The 17,215-nt window shown below is 44.9% G+C and overlaps 2 protein-coding genes across 5 annotated transcripts in view; one reads left to right on the plus strand and one right to left on the minus strand.

Annotated features, from left to right (window-relative positions):
- The first annotated feature begins 163 nt into the window (after positions 1 to 163).
- On the plus strand, positions 164 to 10,708 carry PKD2L2 (polycystin 2 like 2, transient receptor potential cation channel). The gene is made up of 14 exons (XM_075441582.1): positions 164 to 228; positions 372 to 467; positions 578 to 702; positions 1,952 to 2,208; positions 2,976 to 3,197; positions 3,791 to 4,019; positions 4,548 to 4,718; positions 5,487 to 5,668; positions 6,937 to 7,057; positions 7,756 to 7,857; positions 9,011 to 9,090; positions 9,183 to 9,252; positions 9,939 to 10,060; positions 10,480 to 10,708. Exons 1-14 carry the CDS (start codon positions 198 to 200, stop codon positions 10,604 to 10,606), a joined length of 1,935 nt encoding a protein of 644 aa, XP_075297697.1. The 5' UTR covers positions 164 to 197; the 3' UTR covers positions 10,607 to 10,708.
- A 2,714-nt stretch (positions 10,709 to 13,422) lies between these two features.
- Positions 13,423 to 17,215, minus strand: part of FAM13B (family with sequence similarity 13 member B) — a 68,042-nt gene continuing 64,249 nt past the window's right edge. For all 4 annotated transcript variants that reach the window (XM_075441429.1, XM_075441431.1, XM_075441428.1 and 1 more), the window contains 2 exons: positions 16,990 to 17,091; positions 13,423 to 15,773 (listed from right to left, as the gene is read on the minus strand). In XM_075441429.1, coding sequence (XP_075297544.1) covers positions 15,650 to 15,773; positions 16,990 to 17,091 — 226 coding nt within the window. In that variant the 3' untranslated portion in view covers positions 13,423 to 15,649. The remainder of the gene's footprint in view (positions 15,774 to 16,989; positions 17,092 to 17,215) is intronic.

A 17,215-nucleotide genomic window follows, 5' to 3' on the forward strand; every position in this document is an offset into this window, starting at 1 on the left:
GAAGCTCCTCACCGCCTGGGTGCAGCCTGGCAGCGACCAGCCGCTGCCATTTAGGGTTTGAGTCCGCCCCTCTGCGAAGCAGCGGCTGCCAAGGCCCCGCGCCGCACCCCTCCCGCAGCTGGGGCGGGGAACGGCCCCGCCCCCTCCCCCCCTCTCCCGCCTGTTCGGGTTCGAACGGAGTAGCGAGCTCGGTCGCCATGGAGCCGGCGGCGGAGGGGAGGCCGAGCGGTGCGTGAGGAGGCCGCGTTCCCCTCAGGGCCGGCGCTGCCCGCGCCGCCCTCACCCCCCTCACCCCCCCCCCGCAGCCTCCCCCGGGCCCTGGGGACAGAGGGCTCCGCACCCTGACCCCCCGCCGCCATTTCCCCCTGCAGGTGCCGCGAAGCCCCGCGTCAGCGGGGAGCTGCAACTGAAAACCACCCTGTGGGAGCTGGTCCTCTATGTCATCTTCCTGGCAGACCTCTCCATACGTGAGTTGCCCGACGGCCGAGGTGGCCGCTCGCTAACAAGGGGCGTGCGAGCTGTTGGCATCCCCCGATGTCAGCCTGCGAGCGTCCCCTCTTCGGTCCCTCCTTTCCAGTGACGTTCGGCATGGTGAGCACGGACATGTACTACCTGAACAAAGCCATGTCGCGGCTCTTCGTGGAGCCCGAGGACGGCACGAGGGGCTTCGCGAGCATCGGGAGCCGGGACGATTTCTGGAGGGTAAGGTTTCGTGGCAAGCACGTTTCCTCAGCGAGCAAACACGGGAAGGAGCTGCTGGTGTTAACGGGGAGCGGTACAGTCTCACAGTCCTCCCAAAAGCCGTGTGCTGGGCGTTGTGCTTTCATCCAGAGAAAATCAAACAACTTCTTAAAAGGCATTTGGGGATATCCTGGGTACAAACAGTAATACCGATACTTGTGCGTGATCACTCGAGGAGAACAGGCCAGTTAATAGCTGCGGCGTACTCTCAGTCCTACACTTGCTCTGAAAAGAGCTTCAATGCAACCAGAAAGATTTTGGTTTTACAGTTCTTTTGACTTTCAGGTATTAACACAAAATGTCTATGATTTCCACTGGGGCAGCCAGGAGAACGTACCATCTGGGTTCACCTGGTTTGCTCTTACCTTACCTCATATTTCAGTGACGGCTGCCAAACGCTTACCTCTGTTTTCACTATTAGGTGGATGACTTCCCCAAATTACCAGCATCACCCAGCTGACAGAAGAAGGCAAAGTTTCTCACCCTATTCTGCCTTAAAAATGGAAATGCTTGGTTGTAACACTTGATTTGGAAGAATTGTCCTCCCTCTGACCACGGTGTCTGTTATTGCTAGTCCATAACACAGTGAGCCCTTGCTGCACAACGTGCGTCCTGATGTGCTGGAAGTGGCTGTAATACATGCTCAGATGGTGCCACACCACAGGGGCATGTTGGTTTGTACTCAGAATAACATTTTCCTTGAATTTAGTGCTCTTTATCTGCATCTAAGAAACACCCAGAAAAAGAGGGATTTTTTTTTCCCCCACCTTCAAAAATAAATACCTCTTCACTGAGATTCAGATGACTAAAAACCTAGTCAGAAATACATATCCCAAAACAGATCTTCAGAGATCAAGATAACCACCAGATTTTGTTAAAACAACATGTAATGTTTTTTTAAACATATTTGTTCAGCATTCAGCAGAATTTTTCAATGAAACCCCAAACAGGCGCACGTTGTAGCCCTACCCTGCATGATCCCATTACGTATCTCTGATAAAATTGCACGGGGAATAGAACTGACTCAGCAAAGAGATGTAAATATATCCCATTTATAAGATGGTATACAGGTGGCAATTGTTTGTATTCTAGCTTAGATTCTATAGCTATGAGTAACTTGAGAACCTCATAGAGATTTGTATGCTAAAAAGGAGGGTAATAGTAGTATTTAAATTTTCTTTTGAAACATTAACCTCCCTTGTACATACAGTTTGCTGAAGGACCCCTGTTGGATGGACTCTACTGGGACAAATGGCATAACAACACAACCTTGGCCCTCCAGCACAACAGCAGCCACATTTACTATGAGAATTTGCTGTTAGGAGTACCCCAGATTCGCCAGCTGAAAGTACGCAACAACACCTGCTCCATCTACCCCTACTTCCATACTCTCTTAGAAGACTGTTACGGTGACTATCGTTACCGAGCTGAAGACCGGTCTGCATTTGGTCTAAAGAACGAGTCTCAGTAAGTCATCCTGCTTCGGCACAGAAGTGTTTTTGAGAACCTAACCATATCCTTAATGTCCATATTCTTCAGTTAGTAACAACTGTACATGCAATTAGCTGAGTTTTTCTTTTATTTACATTGAGATAAACTATGGATTTGGTTTTGTGCCAGCGTTATAGATGGGAATTTGGCATGGGAAATTTATAATGGAGAGACAGGACAGACTGGAAACAGCGAGCCCAGTTCTGCAGAAGCACATGTTAGCGGGCCTATCTCCACTAACATCTCTGGAGAAATGCTCAATTATCTAAGGCCTGAATTTAAATCACATGTTTATAAATTGGAATCATGCTAAAAATGCTCAGGAAACAGAGCCAAAAGGTCTGCTTCACACACTTCATTTAGCATTGCTTTTACGCAATGAGAGAACACGTGAAGACGCCACAGGAACGATGAACTACGCAGAGCAGAGATACTCCATTTACCTGTGAGGGTTTAAGGCAATAAGCTGTGTGGCCCACGCTGGGTGAAATCCAGGTTCATAAGCAATTGCTGTTCAGTGAACGTACCGAGTAGCTAAATAGAAGAAATGGGAATATCTTAAGGCCGTATGTCTCATGCATACTGCATGTAAAGCAGATTGTTAGTTAAAGGTCTGGCTTAAATGGTCAGTGTGGGTGCAGAAGAGCACAAGAACTAACAAGGATTGTATAAACCAAAAGTTAACAGCTTACTTCAGTCTGGTTTCCATAAACTGAGTGGCTTTGTTTTCCCATTTGTGATAGATGGAAATACACGGCAGCCTCCTCGCTGTCCCCGTGGTACTGGGGGTCTAGGGGCGTGTACAGCAGCGGAGGATATAAGTTCACCTTACCCGAATCGAAGGAGGAGACCGTGGAGAAGCTGGCGTTTCTCAGGCAGAACGGCTGGCTCACTAGAGGAACCAGGGCTGTATTTATCGACTTCTCAACGTATAACGCTAACATAAACCTCTTCTGTATAATCAAGTGAGTTCTTACCTTTACTGCATGTGAAATCCAAGCTACCGAGGCGTGATGCTCCCATAAGGACACAAGGACGGGCTGGTCACCGCAGGCATATGTAGCCATGTTTCTCGGGTAGCAGCTGGTAAGACAGGAATTCATTAAGAACGCAGAAATTCTGTTAGTGCATGGAGCAGACCCAGATCCTTCCTTTGCATTTTTTTTTTGTAATAGTTGGTGTCTGGTCTCTGCAGCTGGAATAGATTTCATAGCCTTTTGTGAGCTGAAAGACTGGATTATGAGTCCTGTTCCCAGCTAATGGAGGGAGGACTCAGGGCAGAGTAAGGCATCTGCTCCTCTGAGACTTAGTTTGTTTAAAGACTTTTAACTAAACACCATAGCTTGGGTATGCCAGGAGCTTCTCATTTTCCCCTCAACCTTCCCTACCATGTAATACACTTCTCCTGAGGGACCTAGCGTAGCCCTTACAAGAACATCTTACAGATGTAGGAGTCCCAGTAAGGCATTACTAATGTAGTAATAATTAGTATTAGAAAATTAAAAGCTATGGTGATTTAAAGGGATGGCAACTAACACCAGTCCCCGTTTTTTTCCAGGTTGGTGGTAGAGTTCCCTGCCACCGGAGGTGCTCTCACCTCCTCCCATATCTACTCTGTGAAGCTCCTCAGATACGTCACATACTACGATTACTTCCTGGCTGCTTGCGAAATCGCCTTCTGCCTCTTTGTCGTTACATTCATCATCCAGAAAGCTAGAAACATTGTAGAACTGAAAAAGGAGTATTTCAGAAGTGTCTGGAACTGGCTGGATTTGCTGCTGCTGGTGGTGAGCCACCCCTCGACTTTCACCTCGGTGCTTGCCAGCCTAGGCTAGCACTGCACAGTCAGCCATGAGCCCCAGCAGCCCAGCTCGGCGTCTGGTTAGGGTCAGCCACCCGCTGTTCTGCACTGAACAGCACCCACCGTGGTTCAGCACACCTGAACTCTTTCCTAGCCTTGCTGTGGGCTTGCTGTGGCTCCACGTCCTTTCCACTCATTATCCACCTTGTTTGTTCTAGCCTTGAGCTTTGCTGAGCAGGGAAGCACAATGGCTAACAGAGCTAATGCAGTAAAATTGGAATGCATGCAACATGTTACACAGCACAAACCCAGAATTATCACAGTACAATTACAAATGATTTGGCCAATAGAGTCTCTATTTACAGTTTATGACAAAACATCTAAGCAGCTCAGGTTCTTCAAATCTAACCAAGGGCCTTCTGAAATCAGTGCGGTCCTTCCTGGGCAAAATGACAAGTCTGAAGAGAGGGGATGGAGCTGGACTTCAGCTTCACTGGCTTCTGCTTTCCTGCAGGTATCCATCCTTGCCATTGCCTTCAACATCTACCGCACTGTACAAGTGTCCCTGCTTATGGAAGAGCTGCTGTCTGATGCCCACGTGTATCCAGACTTCTATTTCCTTGCGTTCTGGCAAGTCCTTTACAACAACATGATTGCTGTCAACATCTTTTTTGCTTGGATAAAGGTATTGGTTCTTATTCCCTTTTTTTGTACTCAAGAATCAGTGTTTCTAAGCACAGCAGAAATGTTCAGTTTTACTTCTTCTGCAGCAGTGGGGCTAAAAGGAAGAATTTGGTTTTGGAGATTCCAGAAGAGTTTAAGATTACCTCCTTCTCGTAAACACGAGTCACACAAATTCCAAGCCCATCTAAAGAAAAATTTTGCACAGCGGCAGCTGTCTCCATTGGAGCAGCTGGGAAATTACCAAACAGCCTCCTCAGACTCAGTCGTTTCCTAGACCTGATGTTGTCCAGGTCACGTCCTGACCTACACAGATGGCATGGCTGTAACAGGTGAAGCTATTCATAGCCTTTGTAGCCAAAGTTTTGTGCCAGGACACCTTTAATTTCATTCTTACTTGCAAATACATTTGCTGAAGTAAAAGACTGCTCCTTACCAACTCAGCCCATCAGGGATTTGAGGGGGGTATGTCTGGCAGTCTCCTTGACTGGGGGTCCCTCTCTGCTAGAGCTGCTTACACTTACCAGTACCCAGCAGAGACCTGGCCACACACTATTGGCTTTAGCACACGAGCGTATTTGCTCTGCAGAATACTCATCTGCTCCAGAAACACACCCAATCCTAGCTCTCCTTATGGATACAGACCACGCAGCTTCTTTCTAGGTAAGACTTAACCTGTAAATTACGATTACAGAGAACATTCCAGAAATGCAGTTAAGAAGTTACAATACATTGTGATCCCCCAGTAACAATAGGTTCTGTTCTCTTGCAGATATTTAAATATATAAGCTTTAACAAAACCATGACGCAGCTGTCCTCCACTTTATCTCGCTGTGCCAAAGAGATCATTGGATTTGCCATCATGTTCTTCATCATTTTCTTTGCCTATGCCCAGTTAGGCTATCTGGTCTTCGGGTCGCAAGTTGAAGAGTTTTCCACTTTCCCGAACTGCCTGTATGTGACTTTCTAAACTTTTTGATACAAAATCCCCAGTTGGTGCAGGTGCAAACCAGTTTCTGCTAAGCAAAACTTAAGAGTACTGGTCTGCAACACTTAAGCTTATTTCAGAGAGTAAAGCCAATTTTGTTGTCTCTACAAGCTGCTTCCCAAGACCTTCATATGTTCAAAAGCGACCACATGTACATTAAACGGGTGAGGGAAGCACAAGAAGGGGAAGCTTGGGTGTGGCTGGCCCAGTGGAGCTGCTGGTCCCCAGGGCTCCCAGCACGGCTTTGCTGTGGCTAACCAGGCCCCTGGGCAGCCGGGCAGGCCTGGCAGCAGGCTGCTCTCCGTTGCCCCTTTCAAAAGGAGGAGTCTGAAGCTACCCAGCAGACGTGCCGCTGGGCGTGCGATACCGTCTCCAGCATGAAAACCACAGCCCAACTGCTTGAGAGACCCGAGAGGCTCGGGGCGCAAGCTGAGCAGGTCTGCACACAGGAATCACAGCTCTTTCAACAAAACAGCCAGCTGCACAGCCAAGAGTCCCCACATCCCAGCTGGTGGCTCTGTTACTTTCTTCCCCAGAGTTTTTTGAGTCACTCACGGTAGCAAGATCACATCAACTGCAGGTGCCAGCTGGAACTGGTTTCGATGGTCCTTGCGCCATAGAGCAACCCTGACCTGTCACCCGCAGTGTGCCTTGTGCTTAGCCATAGCTGTGGTACTTACAAGCTTTAGGCAGGTATCTGTCGTGTACCACATTGTTTGAAAGCAGCTTTCTCTTGTAAAATTAAGGTGCTTCTAAAGCAGAAAAATAGCTCAGTTTAGATCCACCTGGATGTGAGATATTTCTAATATGCTGCAATACAGAGAAATATTTATTTGTCTTAGCTAGGAATAAAATCCCCTATAGGGGAACATAGGGACCTATACTGCATACTGTCGCTATAGATAAGGACGTTCTGTACTAACAGAAGACAGGGGATCACAAAGCTAGAAGGGAAATAATTAAAAAAAAAAAAACCATAGAGGCCTTTTAAAAATTCCTTTGTATGTCCAAATTCTCAAATATATGCTAAATGCCCAACTTACCGTTGCAGTATTGTCCTGGCTTGCCTTTTCCTATAGGTGACTTAAGGTGATGGTGAATCAGTCTCAATTGTATCTATTGGGTTTGGGGTTTTTTTGGTTTTGGTTGTTTGTTTTTTTGTTTTAGATAATGCTTATGATACTTCCCTTTAGGAGAAGCCAGTCAACCTCATTCTTGTATTTTTTACTCCCAGCTTTACACAGTTTCGTATCGTGCTGGGAGATTTTAATTTTGAAACCATAGAAGCAGCAAACAGAATCCTTGGACCTATTTACTTCATCACATTTGTATTCTTTGTGTTCTTCATACTGCTGGTAGGTATCATCTTAGAAATGCTGATCCTTTGGCATAAGCAGTGGAGAAGAACTGTTGTGTTTCCCACCCCACGCTAAGAGCGGGCTGGCCCTGGCTGCCCTCGGTACACGTGGGCACAGAGACAGCTTGGACTCTTTTGCAGGAGCTCCCTGGAGGCCAGAGCTTTCACAGCTCTCCCTTCCTCCAAACAGCCACAAAAGGGCCTTTGGCACCACAAAACAAGCACGTTGCGCATTTCGCTCTAGTGCACCACCCACTTCTTGAGACTTTAATCTCTGAAAGCTTAATTGGGTGCTCTTCAAAACTGCATAGTGTTTGCCTTGACAGGTAGGAAGGGTAAAGAGAAACTTTGGTGGGACGGTGTAGGCGCAGCTTTGCTTTATCAGCTAGATCGATGTTTTCACTAATTACCTCACATTGAAACACCATCTAAAAAAGCTACAGGTATACGACAGGAAGCCCATTACCTCCAAGGAACTGGGCCTTTCAGCCTATACTGCCGATGGGAAACGCGTGATTTGTCTCCAAAAACGTTCCCTAAGACCGTAGGATTATCAGATAATTCAACAGCATTAGGAGCACGTCCGCGCCCAGCGATAGTTACGTGCCCTAGCAGGGAGCAGCCCCCAGTTATGCCCTAGCACAATACAAATGCATTTTCCAGAAACAAATATCTAACTGCATCCTTCCTGTGCAGAACATGTTTGTGGCTATTGTAAATCACACCTATGCAGAAGTCAAAGCAGACTTTGCAGTGATACCCAGTCAAGAACTTCAGATCAGAGACCTCTTTAGACGGGTAAGTAAACACTTCTGTAACTACCTCATTTAATTCAAGATAAGAGGAGGAATTCTAAGCTACATCACTGGCAAAGACCCTTAAATAGCCAGGCCGTAATCATTTAACACCCAATATTTGATTTTCACTTTAAATAAAGATTTGACAGATAGAGAGACATCCTTCCATCAAACCCACAGGAGCTCCTGATGGCAAGAGCAGCGTATGAGTTAGGGTGCAAGGACCCTACCTTTACTTCACCCTTTTAAAAGCAGTATTTAAGACCAGCCTGGTTGGTGATGTATCCCATCATCAGCTTTCTTCAGAACTTACTGTTGCTGCTCTTCCAAACTGAGAAACTAAAGATCTTCTCTGCATGGGAAGACAAGTAGAAATATGTACCTTTAAAATTCCACAAAGTTCAGACCATTTTTATGAGCCAGAAATTAGTACAAAAGGGGAACAAATCTCTCCCTAACTTTTTGGTTCAACTTGAAATTATGACCTCTTTCTTCCGTGCCAAATGCATACACTGAAGCCAGAGACTGCACCCAGCTCTGTTGCTGGGACAAGTCAGTTCCTCCGCCTAGGAACCCGACTTTAACTGGGGCATACAGCATCACCCGTGGGAGAAATAAGACTGAGATGAGTGTGGGGTGCAAGACCCGCACATTCAGACTGCGTTTCTCCAAGTCAGCCTACGCTGCCCGCGCTGCAGAGGCGGGTTGGCAGCCTGAAAGTTTCCTGTAGGATTTTATGAGTGGCAATAGACGCTTCTGCAAAGCCGAGCGTTCGTTACGGAGGGGGGAGCCCCTGCCCAGGATGCAGCCAGTCTGGTCAGCAACTGCACAGCTTAGATCCCCCCACCCAAGCCCATTCTCCTACTTACCTGGGACGACAGTGAGATAGAACTGAATATGCCTGAAAACAGACACTCTTACTGGATTTGACTGGCTGTTACCTTTGGGGATTGCGTGACAAATTTGAGATACAGCAGGGTAAGTTCTCCGAGCTGGGCTACGGGTGCAAAGACAGTGATAGTCTGCTGGGATTCTGTTTCACTGCCAAGGCATTATGCGAACGGTTTGGTCCTTGTGTTCAAGTCCTTGTGCAAACGTATCCGTGGTTAAACACAAGCCAATTAACACGCCTGACTTTCCCTGTCTGCGTTCAGGGTTGCAATAAGGCCCTTGTCAAGCTCAAGCTGAAGAAACCAGAGATGGACACGAAGCCCGCAGATGAGAGCTTGGAAAGGTAGGATCTCCGCATTTGCTGCTACCCCCTGCACCCAGCACAGACCTGTTCTCACAGGACTTCTGTCTCTTCTTATTTGTGCGAATGAGAAGCAAGAAATTTCCAGCCACTGAAAGAAAGGATATTTCTCAGCTTTCCAATGAAGACACTGCTAAAGAAAAGGTAGGCTTTATTCTTTCCTATATTCTTACAAACAGCTGATCGTATTTCAAAAGTTGAATAATACAAAAGGAGCTACAGTTGTCCCCACCGTTACTTACAAAAACTATTTCTCCATAGGATACTATTTTTAACATCACAGGAATAGCAAAAGCTAGACCTATGAATAAAGAAGAAAATCACTAACTACGCCCCAGGCTTCACATGGAAGCTTGTTCAGGCAGGGTCACCCGCTGGCAGTAGGACGAGATCAGTGTGTCTTAGCAATGGTATCAAGTTGCGAGCTGGGCATTTCCCCAAATGTTAAACAGATGCGTGGAAAACAAGTCTTCCAGCAGTCTTTGGTAGGTCCATATGGGGGGTAAGCCTGTGCAAGTGCTTCTAAAATACATTTTAAAAAAGATCACTTCTGCAACAAGAGAGGGAAAAGCCCCTTGGCTAGCTGTAAACATTACTACACACAATGCTTGCAATCTCTCTCAACTCTGAAAAGAAATGTATATTGCTGTATCCTGTCTTTTTGGAAGGGCCAGAAGGAAAATCTACTTTCAGATGGAGAATGCATCTATCTTCTCCCGCATGCGTGCTCCCTCCTTGCACGAGTGGCTGCATTACAGCTGTCCCAGTGAGCCATGCTGGCTTTGTCTGTGATTGTTTGTTTGTTTTTAAATCCCTCTGGTGTCCAACAGAGCCAGCTGAACTTATCCAAGCTACAGAAAGAGAACGAAAAAATTCATCAGAAGCATCCATCTACTGAGGACACAGACGCAGTCCCAGCTCAGAGCTATGTCTCCACCGCAGAGTTTCAGCAGTAAGTCCGTGTGCGAGTCTGTTCTTGCGGTCTTATTCCCATCCCCAGGCAGCTGCAGCCATAGCTGAAACCCTCACCCAGCGAGAGACAGAAGATCAACACAAAGTCAGTGATTTTAAGATATTTTAAGTGCTTTTATACTGGCTGACAACAGCTGCCCTCAGGGAGAGAAGAAGGAAACAAAGGAATTTAGTAGAGCAGCTTGTAAGCACATTAGTCAAGAATGAGGTGGGACAAGAATTTGTCCCTCTCCTTGCGGCTGCCCGGGGAGGGGGGCAGAGACTGTCAGACCTTGTGAAGCGGTATTTCAGGACTTTGACCCTTGGCAGCTGACACAAGTGAGCAGACAGGAAGGCTGCAAAAGCCAGTTCAAGGGCAGCACCATCTCAAGGATGCGTTGCTGTGTTTGTGTGTTCTAGGCTCTTCAGGTACACAGCTCGGTTGGCGAAGGAATTAAATAACATTAATGCACAACTGAAGAGAATTAAGAAAAGGATGTACCAGCTGAAGGACACTTCAGGCAAGACGGCACAGGGAAGTGCATGAGTTCCTCTGGTAACAGAGATGGCCTGATTCCTCACAGTTTAAACCCAAAGTCCCCATCTCCCCCTCCACCCTCTTTACTTTTTTTCTATTTCTGGATTAGAGTAGCAGGAATGTTAATAAAGGTTTACAGTGTTGTAGCTTTTGGGTCTTCCCTCTGAGAGTTTCAGGTGCTTCTTCAACTCTGAGAAGAGCTGAGCAGCCCTGCTGGAGTTCTGGGTAGGCATCTCCACAAATGTCTGGATGAGACGTACTCCCGCACCTTGTTTTGGGGCTGCTGTGAGACGCAGAAACATGCTGGCTGCTCTCGTGATCCAGGGAGTGGATCATCGGCAACCACGGCACCCCGGGCCTGCCTCGCCCTGCTGGCCCTCCCTTCCCCAGACTGCTTTCTTCTGCGAGTGCATCTGCCGCCAAGGTTAATGCTCATTTCTCAACAATCCTTGTTCCAGGCACCTGTTGCTTCCAAAACAGGTTACAGTTCCCCTCAGAGAAAAAAAATACTATTCTTGCAGGAAATCAATCAATCAATCATTTACTTTGATCAAGCCTTAACAGCTGGTACCACCAGAGGGGGGTTGGCTTCACCCTGGCACCAGCCGCAGTTTTCAGAACATCCTTTCGATTCCTAAATCCGTTTATACCCACCCGTTGCCCTAGAGTCCAGGTGTTCTGCTCACACCAGAAACTATCTGCTCCTACGCAGCCATCAGTGTTTGTTCCCTGCTGGGACAGCCACAGGAAGAAATAAAGCACATGTCCACCTGCCATCTGACCACGGGGCCGTGGCCGGGCTGCAGCACCCACCTGTACCACGCAGACCCTGCCCTAGGGAAGTTCTGCTGCTGTACGACACACAACCCTCAGCCTCCCAAGTATCCCAAAACTTATATAAAAATCCTATAGGATTTATAATATTATAAAACCTTATGCCCTGCAGAGCACTATCAAGCAACTGCATGGTTTCTGGTCTCCCTGCATCGAATCACACTGGGGGAGCGGTGTCACGGAGAGGAGAGCAGATAGGCAGTTGAAGGGACCCAGAAAGAGACCAACTCAGCCCAGCAGCACAGTGTGACCATGCACTGGTCTGTCAGGGTTCACTGGTTTTCTGCTGCTGTCTCCTGCCTAAGCCAGAACATCTCTCTGCTGAAGGGGGCCAGGTTAAAATAAAACCACCCCTTCCCTTCCCAAGGGCTCCTGTTGCTATGCAGTTTCCCTGGACACTTGGCCCAGAAAACACAGGTCGCTGATGATCTGTTTATCATCATTACTCAATAGCCTGACACGCGGGAAAACAGAGGCATTGCACCGTCGGCATCTCCGACCTTTCCTTCTCCTGGCAACCCCTCTCGTACAAAGCAGTCTCAGAACCTTCAGCCACAGTTGCTTACCCACAGCTTCATGGAAGAGCTTTCAAGCACTCCTCAGCCTTGCACCACTACTCTGCTGCACAGCAAACCCTCTTCACAGCCTGCCTTGCCCTGCAGTCACCTAACAGCTCAAGCAAAGCTCTTTAAAGAGGCAAAGTTTGGAATACTATGGATTTGCGTTCTCAGATCTCGTACTTCAGCAAGGAAGAGCTGGTATGACTGAGCTTTTTGCTCCCTCAAAAATACCCTTCTCCTCTGTTTTGGCCAATAGTGTTTAAAATGGGGTTATTTTCCTTCATTAAAAACTTCTTAGTGCATTGCTTTGTAGCACATGGATTTTAAACAGTTCCCACCAAGCCACTATTTGAGGGGTTTTTGTCTTCTCAATAGCATCTTGATCAGAACAAGCTTTGCTGAATAAATAATGAACTAAGGAAAAATGGAGGATTGTATAACAGATCTATAGCAACTTTGTTCATTCTTCAAGCCAGTGTCCTTAGAATTTGTGCTTTTCCCCCTGTCTTCCAAGGAAAGACGTGATCAGAGGGAAGGTTACTCTGTCCCACCCCGAATAACGTACTGAAGGCCACCTTCTGTCTCCTCTCCTTCGCTTCCTCACTCACTTCCTAGCTGCTTTTCTTCTTCCCATTTACCTGCACAGCCACACATCCACAAGCAGAGTCTTCACCTCCACGAGTTCTTCCGTCTCCTGTAAGGCCTTAGGCTGAAGAAAGGTGGATTTACACAAAACACAAGAGTCAGTTTGAAACACCTCAATCACTTTTCATATGAACTTGCATCACTATACTACCAAAACCCCTCTGTGGTCCAGGGGAAAAGCATCCTCCTGTGTTTACAGAAGCGTATGCAGTAACAGCGCCTTCTGGCCACAAACACAGCAGTAACTGCGGTGGCACTGATTTTAAAGCTAAGAGATCATTCTGGATATAGGGACACAATCCAATACTGCTAGTCAGCTGCAAGCGTATTCACTGGCAGTGAATTAATTAGCCCAGTAATGGCTGAACGCCTGCCCCATCTCCTCCGAAAGCTGCTGCTGTTGGCGCAGGAACGGGCGAGACTCACGGTTTGCTCCCGCGTCATCACACCGCAGGCTGGCACCCTGGCAGGAACCGAAGCCTGCACCGCGCGGTGAGCCCCGCTGTCAGCTCGGGAGCTGATCTGGTCGCTTTCCTGCTGTCTCTGCGGCGAGGCACAGCCTAAACAGGTAAAACAGGGCTTAAGCTGCTGTGGCTTCGTCAAGGGCTGCCTCAGCACCCGAGCCACCACCAGTGCTGGCGGCTCTGCCGGCAGGCTGCCAAACTGGGACCGGCCTCAGCAACGCCCGGGAACTACAGCTATGTACGGGAACTGCGAAGGACTCCACATTTGTGTTTAAGAGATGGCAGGGGAGAAAGCATGGTGAGAAACAAAGATATATGACAATAAAGGTTAAGGTACTTTTATTATAAAAGTCTATACAATGAGCACCAGACATAGCAATGCAATTATATCTGGTTTCGTTATATATATTCCATATCTATATATCCATATAGATATATAGGTTTTGCTTTTACCAAAGTAAAACTGTTATATCACAAAATGCCTAGTTCTACCATTTATTTATTGCTCAACAAGGATGGCACAAAACACACTCAGCATAACTGTTGCCATGCTTATCTACTATACTGAATAAACAGCCAAACACTGCATAACGAACACAAAGCAGCTGTTAATTCTGAATTGGAACCAGTCTGATCACTCACTCACTTATAAAAATATTGGAATCATACAGATTTAAGCATTATAAAGGAGGAATATATTATTTAAAACATTTAAATAGTGCATATTGACATTTTGCATGTGGTATATAAAACACAAACATTCATGTACAACACTATACAGTACACATTAGTTTCAATGTTTGGATACACCCGTGTCTGCAGACTGATAGAAAACTGAAGTGTACATTGCACAATGGAACTGAATAAAATCGATAAATGGTCTCAAGACTAGTTGAACCTCATAATTCTCTAAGGTCCCAGATCATTTTGCAGTTTAAAGGAGGAAAAAAAAAAGGCATACCACCAGTGCTCAATAGTTTTAGTGCTTTTTTTTTTCTGAATTCCAAAATTACATGCCTACAAGCAGAGTAAAACAAACCAAGAAGTATTCTACTGTACACAGATGAAATCTGAGCACTAAAAATCCTACTTCCAACCTATTTCATATGCTTCATGACAGAACAGCAAGTCTATGAGGTTACATGCTAGCCATTTCTTACATTGTGAGAAAGTTCATTTTTGGTCTTCCATAAAGCAGTGTGAATAATAGCTATGTTGACATTAGCCACTCATAAAAACATGCAGTGAGAGTAGGTGCATGCAAAACATGGCCACAATCAAACTGATACACTGAAGAGAAAAAAAAACTGAAAGCACCAGTTAAAATTAACACTTAGATTTTGACAGATCAAAACCAGCTGCTGATGGCTGTTGCAGAGCATAAAGCTAGTAGCTAAATCATCATTCAGCACAGCAGATGTGATACTCAAAACATTATTTAGTTTCAACTCTGAAGCTAAATCATGCAAGGCCCATAAACTGTTGCTTACATCATAAAGGTTAGATAACTTATTTTTATTCTCCAACTGTAAAACAAAACTGTGATAAACAGCAGTAATTTTTTCACTCAAAACCGACAGTTCACCCTGTGGTGTGCATTAACTACACTGATTTTAGCCCTTGACACCATACTTCTTTCAGGTACAGTGGAATCGCAACTGTCGTAAGCCAGCTCTTTTCTGCTGGAGCCATGCAAGTCTGAGCGCCATCAGATTTCCCAGACACCGCAATGTTCATCATGTTCCTCAAATCTTCCGAAAGTGGAGATGCAGTATCCAATTCGACAAAACACTATGTCACCTCTAGTTGATAAACAATAACCAATAAAATGATAAAATGAACAACAGTAACATAAGTCCTGTAGGCAGCATGTGATATAACTTTACATGTAGTTTTCCAAGTTTTAAAAGACACTAAGAAAGGTCACTTTCTGGTTTGTCCACTGTCATCTTTATCAAGGAGGTAATGTGACCACTAATGAGCAAACTCCATAGGTGTTAATTATTACTGTGTTATAGGTGCAATTTAGAATACCAAAAATTACTGTTGTTCCACAGCAGTCCTTTGAAAGGAATTTCAGTCTAGTTTTTTAAATGTTCCAGGAAAAAGAGCTGTACATCTAATTTGCTGACTTTTTCTTTCCCCATAATAAAAAACAGGCAAGAGGAGTAGTTCAGTGTAAGATTATGTTATTAATAATTTCTTCAGTAATGCAAGAAGTTGGTAATAACAAAAGTATCAAAGTTCTTGAATGCTAAAGAAAAAAAAAATGCTATGGTTGTTTTGGAACAAGATGGATGCATCTGTAATACAAAACTTTGATGGAAACTGTGTTTGCTAAAGTTGGATAGAGCAGTCTCAGACTTAGAAATCTTACTTGCTCTCTAGCCAGGACCTACTTACCCTTCGAACATGTTATAGTGGCACCACAATAAAGTGCACAAACTGGATTCTTCCAACAGTGCATGACAAATGAACACAAGCACCCAATAAGTACAGTGGTAGCATACGGAAACATCATGTTACTCAATGGGTTGGAGGAATTGAATTTAAATTGATTTTGAAGAATCTTGTTTGCTGATAAGGACTTCTAACAGCCTAAGTTTGGCTTTGATTTTCTTGTACTCCCTGTACTCATCAAGCATTGGAACCCGATCTTCTTTCTGTACGTTCCTGTAAAAAGAAGCACACCTAAGTTTCAAGAAAATCCTCCACACTGCAGCAAGTCAAACACAAAAGCAGCAATGTGCAGTTATCTTGGGGCAGATAAAAACATTTTTGGCAGCTCGTTCACCAATAACAGACACACTGTTATACTTTAGTTCCTTGTAGTTAAAATTGCCGTCACCTAAAAAACTGAACAGAAAATCCAGCTGCATTTATTCAGCACAACTGTTGCAGCATTGTTTATAAATCGATCTTAAGTCCTTCTGGAGAGTTTAACAATAGGATATGAAGACTTTCATTTCAGATCCTGTGTATACACTACAGAAAAATACAAATAAATTTAAGTCAATCTACATTTTCACTGTATGCAGACTGACCCACAAATTCACAGCAGAGAATTATTCTTATTTAAGACTGGACTATAATAAATTATCTATTAAATCTGACTTATTTTTAAATCAACCCTCCATTAACAAACTCATTTTTTGCCATTAAAGTCAAAAGGAGTTACATGTCAAATTCGGCAAGTGTGTGATGAAGCCACATTAGTGAAATTTGTGTGACCAATAGTCCAGGAGTTCCTACATAAGGAGCAATACAGTAGGAAGTGCAGTGAAGTGACAACATCTGCCAGTCAAGAAAGCAACTGACCTCTTAAAGAGAGTTATCAGTTTTGTTCATGAGGTGATACACCTTGAAAAACCTCCTACTGCGCACAAAAGGCAGCAGTTCGATCAAATCCATAACAATATACAGTCAGATAAGAAGCCTAAAAGAACTAAACATTATAGAGAAGAATAAAAGTGATGAACTCCTTTACTGCTAAAGCAAATATCCACTGTCAGGACTGGCCTACTGGAACAAAGGACAAATCGGCAAATTTCCCTGCCCTATGTTAAAAATAAAGGAATAATCTAAAGGGGTTTTTATATGTAAAAAGTATTTTTTACATATAAGTACTTTACATTTTTTTTTTTAAATGAAAAAATAACTTGTTCAATTTTATTACGCTTTACAGACTGTAATAGAGGAAACAAAGTTCAGGAGCAAGCTTCCTCCACTACTAAAAATACGCCACAATGTTACCTCCTTCAGGTGATTATTCATAGCAGAGACTAAAACAGATCAGATTCCGTTTGGCAACATTCATATATAAAGTTGAAAAAATACTTGGCTGCAAAATGAGGCTGCTGGCCAGCATCAGGTTTTGTGCTAAACAAACCTTCCATTCTGCTGATAAAACTCCTCTTCAAATTCTCGTAATGTCTTACGTAGCTTCTTTTTTTCAGCTCTGGCTTTCCACAGTTGCTCCAATAATTCAGGCCTAAAAATTTCAAGTGAAAGAAAAATACTGTTTTCCATACAGTTAAATTTAAATTCTTCAAAGCATACTCAAAAACAACTGAGCTACCTGCGCTAATAATAAATTTGTCTTGCTCATGAGGAAT

This window comes from Opisthocomus hoazin, chromosome 22 (assembly GCF_030867145.1).
Source record: "Opisthocomus hoazin isolate bOpiHoa1 chromosome 22, bOpiHoa1.hap1, whole genome shotgun sequence".
NCBI classification, from domain to species: Eukaryota; Metazoa; Chordata; class Aves; order Opisthocomiformes; family Opisthocomidae; genus Opisthocomus; species Opisthocomus hoazin.